The sequence below is a fragment of the Typha latifolia genome, chromosome 10, assembly GCF_019914945.1.
Source record: "Typha latifolia isolate L0001 chromosome 10, TyphaL0001v2, whole genome shotgun sequence".
Taxonomy (NCBI): Eukaryota; Viridiplantae; Streptophyta; class Magnoliopsida; order Poales; family Typhaceae; genus Typha; species Typha latifolia.
In genome coordinates, this window is record NC_133095.1 from 2543718 (window position 1) to 2566082 (window position 22365).

The window sequence follows — 22365 nt, forward strand, 5'->3', positions numbered from 1 at the left end:
CAGAAATGCATGTCTTGATAAGAAGACAGGTTGTATAATGGAGAAGATGAGTAATGCCACATAAAAGGAACAAAGATGAGTTGTCCTACTGTTGCAACAGATGGTAGTTGGTGATGTGAATCTAAAACCAATCCACTTAACCTGAGTGAGCACCGACCCTTTCCAGAAGAAAAAGAAAGGGAAAAAAATGAATTTTTTTATAGAGCTGTCGGTTTTATTCTGAGTTGGATGTTGAAAGGAAGCATCTCATTCCTGAGAAGTAATTGTTTCTTTTTTTCTGTAAATGTTCAGCAGAAAAGGCAAATGAACTAAACTATTTACTCAATGACTAAGACTTAAACGGGATCAAGAATAAGAGTATGCAGAGATAAGAGCAATATTGATGGTAAGCAATTTGATTTTCCAAGTATAATTAACTTTACTAGGAAACAAAACTTCTAATTTCATGTTCAAGGTTGAAGGAAACACAACTAATTTGTATCCATTATTTTTCCTATCTTTTAAATAGTACGGTAACCAGGCAACTCTACATGCCAAATAAAAGATAATAGGTTATGCAGATAAAAAATATCAAGACAAAATCAACTGGAAGTCTGGAAGATATTAACAATCATAGGCAACTTGAGAAAATACAGTGCAACATAACGCAGCAAGAAAGCACCGTACAATGGACAGATATTAAAGAGAGTATATCACAAAGCCAAGATACAAACAATTACAACTAACAGACACCGACAACTCAATAATCTTCGCCCTCGTCTACCTCATCATCTGCACCCTCTGCCCCCACTTCTTCATAGTCCTTCTCAAGGGCAGCTAAGTCCTCTCGTGCTTCAGAGAACTCCCCTTCTTCCATTCCCTCACCCACGTACCAGTGCACGAAAGCCCGCTTGGCATACATGAGGTCAAATTTGTGGTCAATTCGTGAGAACACCTCGGCCACTGCAGTATTGTTGCTGATCATGCATACGGCACGCTGCACCTTGGCAAGATCGCCTCCCGGGACGACGGTCGGTGGCTGATAGTTTATCCCACACTTGAAACCAGTAGGACACCTTAACATGAGAAAGCAGTCAATCTCAATGTAAACTAACTTGTTGGACATAAACAAATAGAATGACAAGAGAATATAAATCGCAGCAGCAAATGCTCACCAGTCAACAAATTGGACCGTTCTTTTGGTTTTAATAGTGGCAACAGCAGCATTAACATCTTTGGGCACAACATCTCCACGATACATCAAACAGCATGCCATGTATTTGCCGTGCCTTGGGTCACATTTAGCCATCATACTTGCAGGATCAAATACAGCATTAGTGATTTCAGGCACCGAAAGCTGCTCATGGTATGCTTTCTCAGCAGAGATAACAGGTGCATATGAGGAAAGCATGAAGTGGATTCGGGGGTATGGCACGAGGTTGGTTTGGAATTCTGTAACATCGACATTAATAGCTCCATCAAACCTAAGAGAGGTCGTCAATGAGGATATAATCTGAGATATCAAGCGGTTCAAATTGGTATAGGTAGGCCTCTCGATGTCCAGGGATCTCCTGCAGATATCGTAGATGGCCTCATTGTCCAAAAGAACTGCAACATCAGTGTGCTCGAGCAAGGAATGGGTAGAAAGGACACTGTTGTAGGGTTCAACAACTGCCGTAGAAACCTGCAATTCATGAAGGTCAACAGGATAAGCCTAATATCTACCACCTACTTCACATTGTCCCATACGTCTAACAAACACCTACGCACTTGCTCTTATTAACAAGTGGATGCTCCAGCATGGACCACCTATGCATTTATTCTAAGAGTATAATTTGAAACTTATTGCAGATCAACTCCTTGAGTGGAATAATTTGATTGTTTTTAAATCAAAGAATTCATTATCATAGGCATTGCTCAATCAGATAAAACAGAATTCAAGCAATCCATACCTGTGGGGAAGGATAGATTGTGAAGCCAAGCTTCGATTTCTTCCCATAATCCACCGACAAACGTTCCAGCAGCAAAGAACCCAATCCAGATCCAGTGCCGCCACCGACAGCATTGAAGACCAGGAAGCCTTGCAAGCCAGTGCAATTATCCGCTAGCTTCCGGACGCGGTCAAGGCAGAGATCCACAATCTCCTTTCCAACTGCAATGCATTAGCAAAAATCAACTTAATCTGAAAAGAAATTAAGCAAACATAGCTGCAACATTGCATCACAATCGAACTAGAGAAAGGTGGATCACCTGTGTAGTGTCCTCGGGCAAAGTTATTGGCGGCATCCTCTTTCCCAGAGATGAGCTGCTCTGGGTGGAAGAGCTGGCGGTAAGTACCGGTGCGGACTTCATCGATGACAGTGGGCTCCAAGTCGACAAAGATGGCCCTGGGCACGTGCTTACCAGCACTCGTCTCACTGAAGAAGGTGTTGAAGGCGTCATGAGCTACACCCACTGTGGTATCACTGCGGACAAAGAAGAGCTCAAGGCATCAGCTAAATCATGATTACTTTGCACAAAAGACACTTCTTTGAAACCAAATGTGGAAAAAAATTCATATAATTTCAGTTAAAAACGAACAAAGATGGTTGGAGATAGATGTAATTGAATTGCATTCTATTTTCTGCCGTTTGAAAAGATGCAAAAGATATAGATCCATTTCAATTTTCCAAACTTCAAACATAAAACGATCGTATTTAATTATACTCACTCAAAGACACTCAAATCCACTGAAACTAATTGAGATCCAAAATTTTAATAGATCCAAACAGCAGATCTGATAAAGTAAGTACTCCATTCACATCAAATCCAAGAACGTCATGGAACGCGGTAACAAAAAACAACGAAGTTTCAGTGGATTTATCACTAGGGCTTCACGTAAGCCAGTCGACAACAACACCATAGTACGCGGTACCAAGAAAATTGAAGAAAAATCTGGAAAATATAAATAAAAAGATTAAATCCAAGAGAAGGAGAGAGAATACCTAGGCATGATGCCATCGGGGTGGATGCCATGCTCGAGGCAGTAGAGCTCCCAGCACGCATTTCCCACCTGGATCCCGGCTTGCCCAATGTGGATGCTGATGATTTCCCTCATCTCGACCGTTCTCTAATGCCGCAAAACCTAACTCTCGATCTCTAGATCTGCTCCTGTGCTTCTATTACTTCCTCTGCTGCGAAAGCAAACGAGAGAGAGAGAGAAGTGATCTGTTTCGGGGGAAGAGGCGTTTTTTTTTAAAGGACGTCACGGGGAGAAACATTTATTACGAAAGTTTATCGTTTCAACCCTAACTTTTTAAAATTTGCAAAATGAAACAAAATCTAGTCGTCGTTTATACTTTTACGAAAAATACAGGGTCCATTTGGCAAATTTTGTTGAGCGGATCAGAGGAGGCATGTCACATGTGAAATGGGATCTGGAATGAGCTGTTTTTTTCTTTCATTTTTCCCCTCGTAAATGCTCCCGTCTCTTTGAATAATTACGATGCTACCATGACATAGATCAATCTAATCCAGTCCTCAATTTTGATAATATTAAAATTAGTAAATTTCTCTTAATAAAAAAAAGTGGAAATTTAGACTTCCAATAGAATCGAAAGATTCTTCCATGGCAATTCTAACCCTAAATAATATTATGAAAAAATTATTCGGTAGTTTTGTGGCTTGGCTCAACAGCTTGACTTAATTGATGGCTCGACAGTGTGGTTAATTTGGAGGAGTAACTCGACAACATGCCAACTTGGAGCAGGTCTCAGCATCATTTGATTCAAAACAATTTTTCGGCAACGCATATGGCTTAAAGCCTAGACTAGACGGCTTACTATATTAGCTAAAAATTGTATGAGGACTTAAGTGCCTCTATATCTAGAGATGATCGGCCATTTATCCAGCTCATATCTAATCTTTGATTTCGTGAACGATAAAAAAAAAAGATTCTTCTTACAATTGCGTCTAAAAACATTTTAAATATCATACTTATTACTGTATTATTTAAATATCATAATTATCATAAAAGAATCATTAGGCTATTCCGTAAGTTAAATGTAACTAATTATAATTAAAAGTAAATTTAGATTAAGAAAAAATTGTTTTAACTTGTGCAAATTTCTTAAAACGACTAAAAAGATTTCTAATATTATCGGATATCATAATCCAAGAAAAAATTCTTTTGTTTTAGTTATTTATATATATCTATTAAATTTAATAACTATTTATTAGCAATATCTATGTCAAAATTCAAAAACTAATTGTACTATATAAGGTTGTGATACCTTTATAACTTTTAAGTAGCAATAATGTGAAAAAGAACACTACATCTTAATATATAGTTATAAATAAGATAAAATTTAAAAGATATATATTAAATACTTCACACTATATTAATTAAAACTAGAGGATGGCCCCGTTAGGGGTGGAGTCACTGGATTACTGGACACTAATGGGTCACCTAATCAAACTATCAGTTTATTTAAGATTTGTTTTAAACATTTAATAATAAATTTATAATTTAAATAATTCTAAAAACTACAAATCTTTCAATTATTAAGCCATTTTCTAACAAATCTTTATGTACAAAATCACATTAGGACTAAATTATCCTTATGATAAATAATGCAACAAATAAATATTAAAAATAATTAGTGAATTTTGCTTGTTAAAACTCAAAATTCCTGAATGCATACACCTTATTAGGTTTAGAAATGTCATCTCCCTGAGTTGGAAAACACACCACTCACCCACCATCCCCAATAATGGTGGATGGTAGTGAGTCGAGCCATCAACAGCTCACACAAACAATGGCATATTCGACATCATAATTCATGGATTGGAATGAGAGATTATTTTGGTCGACAAGTTTGAGAGTAAAAGATTCAAAGTGATAATGGAAACTAACATGCTTGGTTGTGATGTGCATTAATATTTTGTATTAGTTTGAGTAAATTATCCTGGAGTTGTCTTATTCCTATTAAGCAATGCTGGTGCTTATCCTTTTCGATGGAACATTAGGTAAGTAAGCAGTTGCAATCATCCAGTGATATGACTCAGATTGCGTTATATTTTGCTTGCGGATTTATTTAGTATGATTTTATGTGAAACAACGTCAAGATAATAATAATCCGATGGTGCATAAATCAGGTTTGGTTAGTTCTGCAAGAAAATAGATGATATTGCAAAATGAAAAACTATTTTGTATTTTTGATGCATATGATATAAGTATATGACCCAATTTTTTTTTGCAAATGCAGCCTCAGTATCATTTACTTATATAAAGCCTTGAGTTAGATTTAAATTAAAGGGATAATAATATTCAGACTCATTTTCAATAAAGGTTAGGGGTAAGATGGTCATTTAACGTTTTTCCTACGTAGCTAAACCCCGTTGGGCCTATGTGATTGGGCCCAAGGCGGGCTATGCTGGTTTTGGGCCTCAAAATTATATTCTGATGACGTGGACGGATCACCACCGACCATCATTTCTATACTGGTGGTCCAGTAATCAACAGATTATGGGGTAAATTATGAGGAGAAACACTCTTCATCACTCCTATTTAAAGGTCATTAAGTACTGCCACTTAACTCTTCCAGTGATCATAATTCATATCCGCCTCCAACGAATTTAACCGCCTTTGTCCAAGAATTCCCCTGAGAGCAGTCTCTTCTTCTTCTTCTTCTTCTTCTTCTTCTTCTTAGAGAGAGAGAGAGAGAGAGAGAGAGAGAGAGAGAGAGAGAATGGAGGAAACTCACATAATGATCCTTAGAGGAATACGGAGTTTTCCACAGTGGTACGCTTCCACCAGGGTATCGATCACACCAACCTTGCAATCTTCTCAGTTATCTTTTCATTATCTTTGATCTCTTCTTCTTCTTCTTGATTGGCTCTTCTTGATCTTGTTATTGGTTCCCAGGAATTGATAGACGCTCACCGGAATGTAACACTCATAGGAACTGACAGTCGTATGCGCTGCCTCTCATTTTATCTCATCATTGCTGAGATATTTGATCTGGGTGGGTCTTTTTTCTTATTTGGCATCATTCTTGTTCTTTCTGTACATATCTCCAGTTGCAATTACGGTCATCAGAGTGGCAGAGCATCTACAGAGGAACAATGTAGCTCGAAAGATCAGTAAGCTCTTTTTTCTTTTAATTTTTTGATTTGCTTTTGCCTTAGTTTCTCTATTTTAATCCAATTCTTGCACCTTAAGCAGATATAAATGTAGGTATTTGGAGAGACTTCCCCCAGGTCTAAAACCTCATCCTTCTTCTTCTTCTCCTCTTCCATGAACCCTTCGGTCTTTCATTTTGATCCCTTGTTTCAGATCACAATACGGATGAGTACAAGGGAAGAGCCTCAACCATTACTAGCCGAGAAGAAAACGATGGATCGAGTAATCTTTGTTGAAAGAGGGACTCATTTGCATGAAGCTTACGTACTCCTCTTTCTTCCCTCCAATTCCATTTTCTTTTCTTATCCAAACTAGCCATTAGTATTAATTAATTTGGTCTAATTCTATGTTGTTCATTAATCTGCAGCTTGCTCTGATTCCAGCGAAACGTGTAATGCTTGTTGCATGTGGCTCTGGTATTAAATAATTTAATTACCTCAATAAATTGTTTCATTTTAAGCACTACCTAATTTTAGACATTATCCAGTCATTCTAAAGCTCATCAACATAGTCAAATCTCTGCAAGATCTGAACGTGGGAAGAAAGATTTGTAAGCAATACGCAACAATTTATAAGAATTTCTCATGTTTTGGAATTTAGAAGAATATGTATGAATTAATGGTGAGAACGCAATATGCCATGCAGCTATCTCCACCTCCAGTAATGAGCCACGCGGGCACACCCGGGTCCGTTGTCTTTTCTTCAACTTCCTAGATTTTACCCTCCAAAACTTCGTCACTCAATGAGCAGTACTACTTGAGAGTTTTTGCAGATGGTCGTAGTGATGCAAGGGATACAAACATCCTATGAACCGGAGCCAAACATGAGCGTTTTTGCAGCACCTCAATGGCCAACTTGGCCTCGTAGCTGCTCAGCAATTGGCATACGTCTCTCTCTCCTCTCTCTCCTCTATCTCTCTAGACTCATAATAACAAAGCTATTGTGTTCCTCTGCAGTTCCTCGCAACAGCCGTATTGATGCATGGCCAGAGGTTGGCCAAGTTGCTCAGCTGCCATTCTTGCCGCTGCCGCAACAAGTGGAAGCGTCAGGGCGCCGCCGCTTGTCGACCTGAAGGATTTGAGATAACTGTTTGCTTCTTCTGCTAAGAGGACTGCTGCTTGTAAAAGACGATCATGCTTGTATTCTGGAGATATTGGTACATTTGTTCTCTAGTTTAGACAACTTTACAAACATGTGGTATGCGATTTTGTGCATGTCATGATGTCTGCGTCTTTGTGATCTCATGTTAATGGGCTGTAGTTATTGGATCAAACCCAGATAATTACTACACTAACTAATCTTAGCCAATATTTTCACTTTTACCCTACTGTAAAATAAATAATTAAGCTACAAGGAAAATATGGCGTGATTAATACTAACCATCTTTTCCCACGCATATTTCGTTCTTAATCTTGGCACGTAGGATATTTGTTCATCCACAAATTATGGGGTACATATTCTGAGTAAACCCCTTTTAGTTGCTCCTATTTAAAGGCCACTAAGTACTGTTATAACCGCCTCCAACGGAAATAACCACCTACGCCCAACAGTCTTCCTCCTCCTCCTCCTCCTCCTCCTCTCCTTCTTCTTCTTCTCTCCTTCTTCTTCTTCTTCTTCTTCTTCTTCTTCTTCTTCTTCTTCTTCTTCTTCTTCTTCTTCTTCTTCTTCTTCTTCTTCTTCAATTAGAGAAAGGGAGAGAGAGAGAGAGATGGCAGCGCAGCAAAAGATTTACGAGTATACTATCTATCACTGCACCGCGAACCAACTTCAAGAGATATTCGACAATATTAGGGTATCATTAGCCTTCTAGTCTTCTGAATTTTAGGAGCATTACTTCTTCTTTTCTTGGTTGGATTAATTCGATTCGTCTCAACATTTCTCTTTTGTCATTGTTTGTTCGCAGTTTATCTTACTACGTCTCGATAATCTACTCATCGTATCCTACGGCGATTGTATTGCTCTCTTAACCTCCTCCTCCTCCTCCTCTTACTTATCTTTAATTTCTTGAAATGGCCCAAGATCGAGATCTTGGTTTATTTTTATACATTTCTATCGTTTATTTGTCTACACAAACCTCTAGGTATTACTCTGGTGATCGATTTGGCAGAGCAGCTCCAGAGGTTCCAAATTGCACGCAAGATTCGTAAGAAACTTTTCAATTGACACCCTCATTTACGTTAAATATGTCCATGTTAGTTTACATGCATGAACTGTAAGCCAATCAATCATGCAGGGGTTGATTTGAGCCTTAATTTTTTTGGCCAGAATGCAATCCCCAAGGTATTGTAAAGAATTAAGTACATGATTTCCTTGTGTTTCATTAACGCCTGCTATCTAATTAATATCTTTATTTTCAGGTCATGATATTGATGTCAAGGGTCATGACTCCAGAAATACCGCTCAATATGCCGCCGAATTTTTTGATAGTCATCGATCCTTTCATCAATTCATTTCAAGAAGCTTGTGTATTCATATATACACACACACATATATATATATATATATATCTCCCTTTCAATTCCTTCTCCTTTTCTTTTCCAATTACTAATCAGATCTGCTCTTCTTTGCTGTTCATTAAATTGCAGTGTGCCCTGGCGCGCGGGAAGATTCTACAGCTTGTTGCATATGGAGATAGTATAACATATTACTCTGTGGCTCTCTAAGATCAAACTAATAACTATAAAAGGAGTTTAATTACTAGATCTGGCTTCACTCAGGCATTCCTTACCTCGTTTTCTTATTTGGGATCCTGCGGCAATTCGACTTTATAACAAGGATTTGTAAGGATCCATTTTGAACTTTGAACTGGCTAAGTTATGTTAAAAGAAACCCAAATAATTATATCTGCTCTGGTTTCATGCATGCATGCAGCTATTTTGACGTCGAACGACGAACGGACTCCCTGGGTCATTTCCCCCTAGCCTTCTACTTTTTGTTGTTTGTTTGTTTATATTTGCATCCCATGGTTGTTATGTATTGATTTTGTATTTGATTGCAGATGGAAATAGTGATGCAGGGAGTAATTCCATTGCAGCTCGATCCACCTCATAATGTCGGCCTACAATATTGTACATCTCTCTCTAGAATCATATCAATATATATAGTTTCTCTTTGCCTATCTAACCCTCCAAAATTTCTTATTTGCATGTGTACTCTTTAAAATATATAGTTTTTTTTTGTTACGTGGATGTCCCTATGGTTACTTTCTTTTTGACACTTATAGGATAATATATAAAGATTAAATGCTTTATAGATGCAAAAAATGACCTCCCATATATGCAGGCCTACTTCAACGACAGCAGCATGCATCAGATACGTTTCATCGCTTCGGCATTCCTCCCCATGTTCCAGGCTACAATTTGCCTCCTCAAGTTGTCCAATTTGGTAAATCTTTCTCTCTAGACTCCTTAGGAAGCCATATAATCGCTTATGTTCGTATTTGATATTTGATATATATAATCATGCAATAACGATCGAGCATGTCGTTGCCTTGGGCCCTCTTCCCCCCTGGATTCTAGGCCGCAGTTTGCCTCCTCCAGTTAACCAAAGTGGTACGTACGTCTCTCTCTCTCTCTCTCTCTCTCTCTCTCTCTCTCTCTCTCTCTCTCTCTCTCTCTCTCTCTCTCCCATCTTTAAGAAGCCTTGCTTATGTACGTATTTGATCATCCAATGACGAGCATGCAGTTGCCATGAACGCGCAAATCCAAGAGGATCATCAGCAATTGCAAAATGGTATCCCTCTCTCCCTGGCCTCATAAAATATTTGCTTTCATAGGCAATTCCGCAAGCATGTTGTATGCGTCTTTGTGGTCTGAAGTCGGTGTGGCTAGAGTGACCCTGGTCGTCCGACTTCAGCTGCAGGTGCTAGTAACAGTCGTGTCCTTGAATGGCTAGAGGACCAAACTCAGCTGTCACTATTGCCGCCGTCCGGAACGAGCCGAAGCAGCGGCTCTCCGCCGCTTGTCGACGTGAAAGATTTGGGATAAATGCTTTTCTCTGTTTGAGTCTTCTTCTGCTAAGAGCTGCTGCTTGTATACAATTTTACAAACACGTGATATGCAATTTTGTACATGTCATGATGTCTGCGTCGTTGTGATCTGATGTTAAATGGGCTGTTTTATTGGATCAAGATCCGACCAATTACTACACTAACTAATCTTAACCAATACTTGCACTTAATTTTACCCTACTAATTACTGTAAAATAAAATAAAGCTACAAGGAAAATATGGAGCAACTAATACCAACCACCTTTTCGCATGTATATTCCGTTCTTAATCTTGACACGTAGGATATCTAGTCATCCACAAATTATGGGGTACATATTCTTGGTAACAATAACCACCTCCCTTCCTTTACCAGGCATACCGCGTTCTTAATCTTGACACGTAGGATATTTAGGGGTACATATTCTTGGTAAGCATCGCTCCTATTTAAGGGACACTACTCTTCGAGTGATAATAGTAACCGCCACCAACGGAAATTACCGCCATTGTTGTTCGTTGTTCGTTATTCGTTGTTCGTTCTTCGTTGTTCGTTCGTTCTTCTTCTTCTTCTTCTTCTTCTTCAATTAGAGAGAGAGAGAGAGAGAGAGAGAGAGAGAGATGGCACAGCAGCAAAAAATTTACGAGTATCTTATCCATCACTGCTATGTGAACGAAGCTCAAGAGATATTCGAAAATATTAGGGTATCATTGGCCTTCTACTCTTCTGAACATTAGGAGAATCAATTCTTCGTTTCTTGGTTGGATTCATTCTTTTCGTCTCAAACTCTTCCCTTTTATATTTGCTTCTTCGCAGTATAACATACGACGACTCAATAATCTACTCATAGTATCCTACGGCACTGGTATTGCTCTCTTAACCTTCTCCTCTTATTTATCTTTAATTTCTTGAAATGGCCCCAGGATCAAAATCTTGGTTTTTCTTCTTCTCTTCTGTACATTTCTTTCGTTTATTTGTCTACATATGCCTCTAGGTGTTCGTGCGGTGATCAGCTTGGCAGAGCTGCTAGAGAGGTTCCGATTAGCACGCAAGATTCGTAAGCAACCTTTCAATTCACACCCTTATTTACATTAAAAGTTGTCCAGGTTATAGTTTTCTTGCATGAACTATAAGCCAATCAACTATGCAGGTGTTGATGTGGGTGATTGGCCTGTTGGCCAAATTACATTCCCCAAGGTACGTGATCTCCTTGTGTGCATTAATGCCTCCTATCTAATATCTCATTCTAATTTCTTTTCAGATCATGATATTGATGTCAAGGGTCATGACTCCAGAAATACCTCTCGAAATGGTGCCGAATTCTGTGATAGTTGTCGAGAGGAACATCGATCGTTCTGGAGAAGCCTATGTATTCATATACCTCTCTCTCACTTCCTTCTCCTTTTCTTTCCCAATTGCTAATCAGATGTGCTCTTCTTTGTTGTTTGTTAATTTGCAGTATGCCCTGAGGCAGGGGAAGGTTCTACGTCTCACTGCATCTGGAGATAGTATAATATATCACTCTGTTTCTCTCTAGACCCTCTCTAAGATCTAACTAATAACTATAAAAGGAGTTTAATTACTCTGGGTTCACTCAGGCATACCTCACCTCGTAAACTTATTCTTGGCTCTGCGACAATATGACTTCAGCACGAGGATTTGTAAGATTCCATTTTGAACCGCCTAAATTATGTTAAAAGAAACTCAAATAATTATCTTTGCTCTGGTTTCATGCATGCATGCAGCTATCTCGACCTCGCTCAACGTAGTGGCTCGGGATGTTTCGGTCATTCAATTTTGCCTTCAAACCTTTAAAGTTTTTAAATTTCTCCTTTCTTTGTTTATATTTTACATCCCATGGTTGTTACGTATTAATTTTGTATATGATTGCAGATGGACATAGTGATGCAGGGAGTAATTCCAATGCACTGCAATCCATCTCACAATGCCGACGCACAATGTTGTATCTCTCTCTCTCTCTCTCTCTCTCTAGGATCATGTCAATATAGAGTACTTTATTTTTAATGTTGAAAAATATATAATAATTTCTATAAAAACTAAATGCTTTGAGGAATATAAATGCAAATATAACATTTTAAATAATACAGATGCAAATAAGAGATTTAAGAAGGGTTTAAATGCAGAAAATTACCTATTAATATATTTCTCACTACGAATCTCTTGTGCAGGTGTAATTCCACTACCACAGCGGGCATTAAGTACGCCACGTGGCCCAATCCTCCCCTTGTTGCTTCTTCTCGGGGCTCCAGGCCACAATTTGCCTCCTCAAGTTGTCCAAATCTTTGGCTCTCTTCCCCTGTGCACACAAAATGGTATCCCCCCTTTCTCTCTCTCTTTGACAAGAAGCTATATAATTCCTCAGTCCACGGGGCCCATTCAAAATGGTCTCTCTCTCTCTCTCTCTCTCTAGTCTCAATTTCGTTGCTCCACATGCAGCTCCTCCTGCTACTACTCATGCAGAGGCAGAGGCTGTCCAATCTGCTCAACGTCAGGAACCTCGGCAGACCTCTGAAGCCGCCGGCAGTTCCCGGGCAAAGAGACAACGTCATTAAACGACAGCTTAGTGAACGGAGAAAGTTCTTCATAATGCCAATTAACGGAACTGTTTACTGTTTACTCGTTATGCTAGACAATTTTACAAACAGGTTATGTGCATATTCTACCTGGTTCCAGAACTCATCACGTCTTGTAGTGTGAACTTGTACCATGCGTTACTGATATAAACCGATCTCCAATAAATGGGAAGTAGGAGCATAGTAATTACGAACCCTTGATGAACTCCAATTCATGAGCATCTTGTCATATATTCGCCATCTTAGACAATTCCACGAGCTGGTCGTATGCGTCTTTGTGATCTGAAAGTCGGTGGCTAAAGACCCTGGTCGTCCGACTTCAAGTCTTAATATTTCACCAAGTCAACTGTAAAAAGATGCAAATATCCTTAATGAAAACCTTTCGAAAGGTATAAATGCAAAAAAAAAACCCTCAAGAATTCCCTGAGAGCAGTCTCTTCTTCTTCTTCTTCTTGTTCTTCTTCTTCTTCTAGAGAGAGATGGAAAGAACACTGTCGAAGGCGTATAACCTTCTCCATAGCTTACATCAGTAATTTCTTTCACTTTAGTCCTTGATCCTTAGGAAGAAATGTATACTTTATTCAGGCATTCTTAGGCTCATCAACACGGTCAAAACCTCTGCATGTGGGAAGAAAAATACGAAATTAAGGTTTAAGGACTAATTCATCCATATTTCGCTCTTAATCTTGACACTTAGGATATCTAGTCATCAACGAATTTTGGGGTACATTCTGAGTAAGTCCCTCTTAAGTTCGCCTATTTAAAGGCCATTAATTACTGCTCATTACCTTAACTCTTACATTGATAATAATAACAGCCTCGCAACAGTCTCTTCTTCCTTCCTTCCTTCCTTCCGTTCTTTCTTTCTTCTCATCTTCTTCTAGCAAGAGAGAGGGAGAGATGGCACAGCAGCAAGAAATTTACAATTACTTTTTCCATCCCGGGGCGGACATTGTGGAGTTATTCTACAATCTTGCGGTAAGCCTTCTAATCTTCTGAGATTTAGGAGCACTGATTGGGTCACCTTAATTTCTTTATCTTTGTTTCGTGCTTGGATCAATTCTTTTCGTCTCAACTCTTCTCCTCTGTTTTTGTTTGTTCGCAGTATATCTTACAGAATCTCATCAATAATCTACTCATCATATCCTATGGCAATGGTATTTATCTTGAATTTCTTGAAGTGGCTTAAGATCGAAATCTTGGTTTATCTTTAATTTCTACATTTCTTCCCTTAATCTGCCTGCATGCATGTACCTCTAGGTGTTAATGAGGCGATCAAAGTGGCAGAGCGGCTAGAGAGGAACCGAAAGGCATCCAAGATTCGTAAGCGATTTTTCACTCGACACCCTCATTTATCGTAAAACTGTTCATGTTAATTTACTTGCATGCATGCAGGTGCACGTGTGGGTCTTTATCTTGTTGATGGCCAGAATGAATTCCCCATGGTACTCCTTCCCTAAACCTCTTACTTAACAAAGAACTAGATATATTGCTTGTAATATCTCATTCTGACCACTTTGCAGATCTTGATATTGATGTCAACGGTCATGGCTCCAGATTTGCCACGCAATAAGCCGAACCCGGATTGCTTCATAAGCGTACATTCTTTCCACAATGCTGCCCAAGAAGCTTGTGTACTCATCTCTCTCTCTCTCTCTCTCTCTCTCTCTCTCTCTCTCTCTCTCTCTCTCTCTCTCTCTCTCTCTCTCTCTACAATTACTAATCAGATGTGCTCTTCTTTGACGTTCATTAATTTGCAGGCAGCCCTCGAGCAGGGGAAGTATATATCGCTTTTGGCAGTTGAACCTAGTAAAATATATTAATCTGTCTCTTTCTCTCTAAGATCTCTAAGTAGTAGCTATAAAAGGAGTTTGATTAGTCTGGGTTCACGCAGACATTCCTATCCTCATTACCTTGTTCGTGAGTTTGCGAGATTTTGTCTTGGCGACAAGGATTAGTAAGGCTGCAGTTTGAAACTTGAACAAGCCGTAATAGACGTTGAAGAAACCCAAATGTATATTTACTCTGATTAATGAATGCATGCAGATATCTTCACGTCGAGCAACCCAACGAATCAGCAAGCCGGGGTCGTTAATTTCTCCTTGCCTTTGGAACCCCATTTTGAACTCCTCCTAGGCTTATTTGAATTCATATTAGCAACCCATGGATATGCATTTATTAATTATTATATATGATTGCAGATGGTCATACAGATGCAGGGATCAATTTCAATGCCGACCGATCCGCTTCTCAATTCAGGCCCAAAATATGGTCTCTCTCTCTCTCTCTCTCTCTCTCTAGATCCATATTTATATGCCTTAATCTAGACTCTTTAATTACTTTAAGTATAGTCAACATGTATAATGCTGAATTTTTTTTTTGTTACCGAAACATGCATGAACTCTTTATTTATTATTTATGACTTATTTTGCGTTTTAAGGGATATAGATACAAAATATCAATTTGGAGGAGTATAAATAAATGCAAAAGATCCATCTAAGATTTCCCATTCAGGTCTACTTCAACAACCACATCAGGCATTAAATATGGTTCAAAATCCGTTGAGCCTCCCGAAGTTGTCAAGCCAAAATTTGCCTCCCAAAGTTGTCCAAAGTGGTACGTTTTTCTCTCTCTGTACTCTTTTGGAAGCGTTAGTATAATATTCGATATGTGATCATGCAATGACGAGCGTGCAGTTGTCATGAACTCACAAATCCAAGAGGTTCAACAAACGCAAATCTTAGGTCCTCTTCCCCAATTCACAGGGTCTATTCAAAATGGTATATATCTCTCTCTTGAATCTTTAGGAAGCCATATAATTAGTTATGTACGTATTTGGTATATGATCGTGCAATAACGAGCATGCAGTTGCCATGAACTCACAAATCCAAGAGTTTCAGCAAATGCAAACCTTGGGTCTTCTTCCGCAGTTCACATGGCCAGTTCAAGATGGTATCCTCTTTCTCTTGATCTCGACTCTGTAGGAAGTCATATAATTGGTTATATACGTATTTCATATATGATCATGCAATGACGAGCATACAGTTGACATGAACTCACAAATCCAAGCGGTTCAGCAAACACAAAACTTTGGCCCTCCTCCCGAGTTCACAGAGCCAGTTCAAAATGGTATCCCTCTCTCTCTCTCTCTCTCTCTCTCTCTCTCTCTCTCTCTCTCTCTCTCTCTCTCTCTCTCACACACACACACACACAGAGAGCCATATAATTGGTTATGTACGTATTTGATATGACCATACAATGACGAGCATGTAGTTGTCATAAACTCACAAATCCAAGAGGATGATCAGCAAACGCAAATCTTAGGCCCCCCTCCGCAGTTCATAGGTCCCAGTCAAAATGGTATCCCTCTCACTCTCTTCTCTCTCTAGATACTTAACAAGCCATATAATTGCTAATGTATATGATATGACCGTGCAATGACGAGCATGCAGTTGCCACGAACTCACAAAGAGAAGAGGATCCGCTACTACCGGTCATCTTTCTTTCACTTGAACCTAAGATTAATTTCTGAGATCCTTCTAGTTTTTTACTTGTTAACCTCTCTGGTTGTGTATGTGATTGCATGCAGATCGATATACTAATGATAAAACGTGCCTTGGGCCATCTTCCCGATTCCACAGGGCCCATTCAAGATGGTCTCTCTCTCTCTCTCTCTCTCTCTCTCTCTCTCTCTCTCTCTCTCTCTCTCTCTCGCCTCATAATAACATAAACCAATTTTGTTGCTCCACATGCACCTCCCACCGCTACTACTCATGCAGAGATACAACACACCGAAGATGCTCGACCTCCGTCTCCGGAGACCGCTGAATCCACCACCACCACCATTACCCCAGCGGAGGGACGACCTGGCAGCAGCAGCAGAGGAGGGACGACGTGGCTGGATACAGAGAGTCTGTCAATCGGAGACAATTTTACATAATGCAAATCAACGAACTGTCTACTGTTTACTTGTTATGCTAGACAATTGTACAAACAGGTTATGTACATATTCTACTCGGTTACAGAACCGAGTCATACTTCGTGGTGTGGACTCGTACTATTACTGCTCGGCGAACTCTAACTTCACGAGCGTCTCGTTGGTCATATATTAGCTATCTTAGACAATTCTACAAGCAGGTTGTTTGCATCTTTGTGGCCTGAAGTCGGTGGGCAGAGACCCTGGTCGTCCTACATGTCATAATGTGTTCGTCTTCGCGATGTTAAGTCGGCCGACTGCAATAATTACCCCACTAATTACTATAAAACAAATAATTAAGCGATACCAATACCAACCATCTGTTTCTATGCATATTTCGCTCTTAATATTGACACGAAGGATATCAAGTCACATCTCAACCGACTAACAAAGAAACAACAGAATACCAGCTAAAAAGAATCATAACAAAACAAACTGACCGAGATATTAACTAGAGGAATCCTAACAACTTAGTTATATCGTGATCTCCTGCATCAAAAAGGCCACCAAGTAGTACGTACTGCCTATTTAACTGGAAGTCTTCCAGTGATAATAACCGCCTTCGACCATCAGTCTCTTCTTTTTCTTCTTCTTCTTCTAGCAAGAGAATAAAAAAAAGAGAGAGATGGAAGAGCAACAACAAATTTACAATTATTTGATCCATCCCGGGACGAACTTTGAGGAGTTAGTCAACAATTTCACGGTATCATTAGCCTTCTCATCGTCTGAGATTTAGGAGCACTAATTGGTCACTTTGATTTCCTTATCTTTGTTTCTTGCTTGGATTAATTCTTTTCGTCTCAACTTTGTTCGCAGTACACCTTACAACGTCTCAATAATCTATTCATCGTATCCTACGGCGATGGTATTGCTCTCTTAATTAACCTCCTCCTCTTATCTATTTTTCATTTCTTGAAATGACCCAAGCTCGAAATCTTGGTTTTTCTTATCCTCTTCTCTTTTGTCCATATCTTTCGTTTATTTGTCCTATTACTTATATATACATCTAGGTGTTACTCTGGCGATCAGAGTGGCAGAGCAGCTACAGAGGAACCGAGTTGCATTCAAGATTTGTAAGCGACTTTTCCATTGACACCCTCATTTGCCTTAAGATTGCTCATGTAAATTTACTTACGTGCATGGACTAAAAACCCATGCATGCAGCTGTCCATGTGGGATTTCATCTGGACGGCCAGATTGCATACTCCAAGGTACTCCTCCCCTAAACCTCATACTTGACAAGAATTAAGTACATGATCTCCTTGAGTTCATTGCCTTGCAATATCTCATTCTGATCACTTTTGCAGATCATGATATTGATGTCAACGATCATGGCCTCAGAATTCCCACTCGATATGCCGCCGAATTACGTGATAATCGTCGATCCTATGATCAGTTGTATCCAAGAAGCCTATGTATTCACATATCTCCCCTTCAATCTCTCTCTTTCTCTCTCTCTCTCTCTCTATATATATATATCTCTCTCCGAGTAGTAATCAGATGTGCTTTCCTTTGTCGTTCATTAACTTGCAGGCAGCCCTGGAGCAGGGGAAGATTCTCTGTCTTGCTGCATTTGGATCTAGTACAATACATTACCCTGTGTCTCTCAGACATCTCTAATTAATAGATATAAAAGAAGTTTGATTTAAATCTGGGTTCACTCAGGCATTCCTAACCTCATCAGCTTGTTCGTGATTCTGCGAGATTATCTTTTGGCAGCAAGGATTTGTAAGTCTGCATTTTGAACTTTGAACAAGTTATAATATATGCTGAAGAACCCAAATAATTTATACATATTTTAGTTGCTCTGGTTAATGCATGCATGCAGCTATTTCGACGGGAAGTGACGAACAGAATCAGCGACCCTCGGTCATTTCTCCTTTCCTTGAAACCCCCAAGATTTTGAACTTCTCCTAGTCTCTCTCTTTTTAAATTTTTTTTTTTTAACATCATGGTATTTTTAAATTCATATTTCCAATCCATGGTTATGTATTTATTATGTATGATTGCAGATGTCAATAAAGATTCAGGGAGCAATTTCAATGCAGCCCAATCAGCTTCTCAATTCAAGGCCACAATATGGTCTCTCTCTCTCTCTCTCTCTCTCTCTCTCTCTCTCCCTCCCTCCCCCATATAATTGCTTATATATTTGACATGATCATGCAATGACGAGCATGCAGTTGCCCTGAAGCGAAAAATCGAAATGGAACAGCGACTGCAGGTAATTTTCCCTTGACTTGAACCTAAGATTAATTTCTGCAATCCTTCTTCTAGTTTTATACTTATTAACCCTCTCTGGTTAATTGTCTGTGTGTATGTGATTGAATGCAGAGGGACTTATTACGACTGCAAGAAGGCTTGGGCCCTCTTCCCCACTACACAGAGCCCATTGAAAATGGTAATCCTTCTCTCTCCCTGTAGACCATATTATTATGATGTTTATTTTTTTTTGCATGTATATCCTTTCAAAGTTATTTTATTTGCACCTCTAACATTTAAATTTTAGAATTGGATCTATACCCTTTAAAACCTACAATTTTCAATGAATGCCCTCAAGATTACTTTTTGACACTTGTAAGTTAAAAGCTTAGTAATTTAAAAGACTGAAAATATATATATATATATAGGTACCTATGCAGAGACCTTTAACTTAAAATGAATGTATGTAAATAATTTTAATATATAGTAAAATTAAAGTTTTAAAGAGTACCTATGCGAAGACTAAATGTGTTAAGGGATATGGAAGCAAAATAATAATATTTGATGTGTATAAATGCAAAAGATCCATCTCTGACTAAGGCCTCCCATGCAGGTCTACTTCAATTACTGCAGGAGGCAATAGATACGCCTGAGCATCGCTTGGGCCTTCCTCCCCAGTTTCCAGGCCACAATTTGCCTCCTCATGGTGTCCAAACTGGTATGTCTCTCTCTCTCTCTCTAGACTATTTAGGAAGGCATATAATTTATTTATGTACGTATTTGATATATGATCATGCAATCGCGAGCATGCAGTTGCCATGAACTCGCGAAGAGAAGAGGATGAGCCAATGCAAACCTCGGCTCCTCTTTCCCAGTCCACAGGGCCCATTCAAAATGGTATCCCTATCTCTCTCTCTCTCTCTCTCTCTCTCTCTCTCTCTCTCTCTCTCTCTCTCCCCCTCTTTCTCTTGCTCTCGACTCTTTACTAACCATATAATTGCTTATGTATTTGATACGATCATGCAATGACGAGCACGCAGTTGCCATGACCTCACAAAGAGAAGAGGATCAGCAAATGCAGGTCATTTTTCCTTGACTTGAACCTAAGATTAATTTCTGAGATCTTGCTAGTTTTATACTTATTAACCTTCTCCGGTTGTGTATGTGATTGCACGCAGATCGACATACTAAAACTGCAACGCTTCTTCGGCTATCTTCCTGAGTCCACAGGGCCTGTTCAAAATGGTCCCTCTCTTTCTCTCTCTCTCTCTCTCTCTCTCTCTCGCCTCATAATAACATAAACCAATTTTGTTGCTCCACATGCAGCTCCTACCGCTACTAATGCAGAGGCAGACTTCTGAAGTCACTGGCAGTGGCCGGGCAGAGGGATAAACTTGAGTAATCGGAATAATGCGAATTAACGGAACTGTTTACTTGTTATGTTAGACAATTTTACAAACAGGTTGTGTGCATAATGTATTCGGATGCTGGACAGAGTTCATGTTGCTTCTTTGGTGGTGGTCTAAGCCGAAATAATCAAGTAATGTAGGACGTGGAATTTGATAAAAAGAAAGATCCCAACTTTAATGAGTAATAGACCTTAATGGGCCTTAATGTTTCATCATTTAACGGTAAAAAGGCAGAAATACCCTACATAGAAGATTTTGAAGGGCGTACACTTTAAAACATGAAAGTTGGAAAGTGCATGCGATCAAATAAAAACCTTTCGAGGTTTTGCATTTGCAGCGCCTCGGTTGCTGGCTGGCCCTCCTGTTGGTATGCATCGGTCTCTCCATAGACTCATAATAACGTTCCCATTGTGTTGCTCTGCAGTTCCTAGCAACAACCATATCGTTGCATTGGCAGAGGTCAGCTGCCATTCTCGCCGCCGCCGCAATGAGCCGCAGCAGCGGCGCTCCGCCGTACGTCGACATGAGGGATTTGAGGTTAAATGCTTTTCTCTGTTTGCTTCCTCTGCCAAGTGGACTGCTGCTTGTAAAAGATAATGTTTGTATATCCGGAGATGTTTGATACATTTCTTCTCATTGACAATTTTACAAACAGGTTATATGCAATTTCCAACATGTCATACTGCAATAAATGGCCCGTAGTATTTGGATCAAGAGCCAGCCAATTACCATAACTAAGTTTCCGCTAATTACTATAAAATAAATAACTAATTTTACCAGGAAAATATGGCGTGACCAATACCAACCATCTGTTCAATGCATTTTTCGCTCTTATTCTTGACACGTAGGATATCAAAGTCATCAACGAATTATGGGCCACGTCGGGAGTAAGCCGCTCTTAATTGCTCCTATTTAAGTAATACGTACTGCTGCTAAACTTATCTCTTCCAGTGATAATAATAACCGCTCCCAACGGAAATAACCGCCTTCGTCCAACAGTCTCTTCTCCTTCTTTCTTCTTCTCCTTCTTTCTTCTTCTCCTTCTTTCTTCTTCTTCTTCTTCTTCTTCTTCTTCTTCTTCATCTTCTTCTCCTTCTTTCTTCTTCTTCTTCTAGCAAGAGAATTAAAGAGATATGGAAAAGCAGCAACAAATTTACAATTATTTGATCCGTCCCGGTGGGGACATTGCGGAGTTAGTCGGAAATCTCGCGGTATCATTAGCCTTCTCATCTTCTGATTTAGGAGCACTAATTGGTCACTTTAGTTTCTTATCTTTGTTTCTTGCTTGGATTATCGTCTCAACTCTCCTCTTTTTGTCTTTGTTTGTTCGCAGTATGAGATACAACGTCTCAGTAATCTACTCATCGTATCCTACGGCGGTGGTATTGCCCTCTAAATAAACCTCCTTTCTCTTATCTATCCTTCATTTCTTCAAATTGCTCAAGCTCGAAATCTTGGATATATTTTTTTAAATCTTTCCTCTTCTCTTCTGTATATATATATATATACACACACATCTAGGTGTTACTCTGGCGATAAGAGTGGCAGAGCAGCTAGAGAGGTGCCGAATTGCACGCAAGATTTGTAAGCGACTCTATAATTGACACCCTCATCAACCTTAAAATTGTTCACGTTAATTTACAAGCATGGACTAAGAACCACGCATGCAGGTGTAGATTTGGGTCTTTTTCGTGTTGATAGCCAGTTTAATCTCCCCAAGGTAGTACTCCCCTAAACCTCGTACCGAACAAGAATTAGATACGTTGCCTTGCAATATCTCATTCTGATCACTTTGCAGATCATGATATTGATATCAACGGTCTTGACCCCAGAATTCCCACTCGATATGTCCCCGAATTACGTGATATACACCAATTCTTTGATCAATTGGTTACAAGATGCCTGTGTATTCATATATCTCCCCTTCTCTCTCTCTCTCTCTTTCTCTCCCACCCTCTCTCTCTCTCTCTCTCTCTCTCTCCAAGTAGTGATCAGATGTCCTTTTCTTTGTCGTTCATTAATTTGCAGGCAGCCCTGGAGCAGGGGAAGATTCTCTGTCTTG

At 39.4% G+C, this 22365-nt stretch overlaps 1 protein-coding gene and 5 long non-coding RNA genes across 6 annotated transcripts; 3 read left to right on the plus strand and 3 right to left on the minus strand.

Annotated features, from left to right (window-relative positions):
* Positions 1–583: 583 nt before the first annotated feature.
* On the minus strand, positions 584–3227 carry LOC140796374 (tubulin alpha-1 chain-like). Its single transcript, XM_073149377.1, has 5 exons — positions 2964–3227; positions 2230–2444; positions 1932–2131; positions 1155–1663; positions 584–1055 (listed from the first exon to the last, which is right to left on the minus strand). The coding sequence occupies exons 1-5, from the start codon at positions 3074–3076 to the stop codon at positions 740–742; spliced, it is 1353 nt and encodes a 450-aa protein (XP_073005478.1). The 5' UTR covers positions 3077–3227; the 3' UTR covers positions 584–739.
* Positions 3228–9157: 5930 nt separating this feature from the next.
* LOC140796988 (uncharacterized) lies at positions 9158–9693 on the plus strand. Its single transcript, XR_012110568.1, has 3 exons — positions 9158–9210; positions 9425–9526; positions 9661–9693. It is a non-coding gene; the product is annotated as an uncharacterized lncRNA (long non-coding RNA).
* Positions 9694–12201: 2508 nt separating this feature from the next.
* On the minus strand, positions 12202–13222 carry LOC140796733 (uncharacterized). Its single transcript, XR_012110517.1, has 2 exons — positions 12810–13222; positions 12202–12654 (listed from the first exon to the last, which is right to left on the minus strand). It is a non-coding gene; the product is annotated as an uncharacterized lncRNA (long non-coding RNA).
* Positions 13223–19706: 6484 nt separating this feature from the next.
* On the plus strand, positions 19707–20506 carry LOC140796702 (uncharacterized). Its single transcript, XR_012110506.1, has 4 exons — positions 19707–19791; positions 19935–19975; positions 20073–20139; positions 20221–20506. It is a non-coding gene; the product is annotated as an uncharacterized lncRNA (long non-coding RNA).
* LOC140796701 (uncharacterized) lies at positions 20477–22036 on the minus strand. Its single transcript, XR_012110505.1, has 2 exons — positions 21081–22036; positions 20477–20985 (listed from the first exon to the last, which is right to left on the minus strand). It is a non-coding gene; the product is annotated as an uncharacterized lncRNA (long non-coding RNA).
* On the plus strand, positions 21654–22206 carry LOC140796703 (uncharacterized). The gene is made up of 4 exons (XR_012110507.1): positions 21654–21685; positions 21825–21887; positions 21974–22023; positions 22102–22206. It is a non-coding gene; the product is annotated as an uncharacterized lncRNA (long non-coding RNA).
* Positions 22207–22365: the final 159 nt, after the last annotated feature.

Bases quoted from the DNA above. Each gene is read 5' to 3' on its own strand.
- LOC140796374 (XM_073149377.1), bottom strand. From the start codon at position 3,076: ATGAGGGAAATCATCAGCATCCACATTGGGCAAGCCGGGATCCAGGTG. The intron at 2,132-2,229 runs GTGATCCACCTT...AATGCATTGCAG, and splicing joins TGCCCGAGGACACTACACAG to TTGGAAAGGAGATTGTGGAT. The intron at 1,664-1,931 runs GTATGGATTGCT...CATGAATTGCAG, and splicing joins CAATCTATCCTTCCCCACAG to GTTTCTACGGCAGTTGTTGA.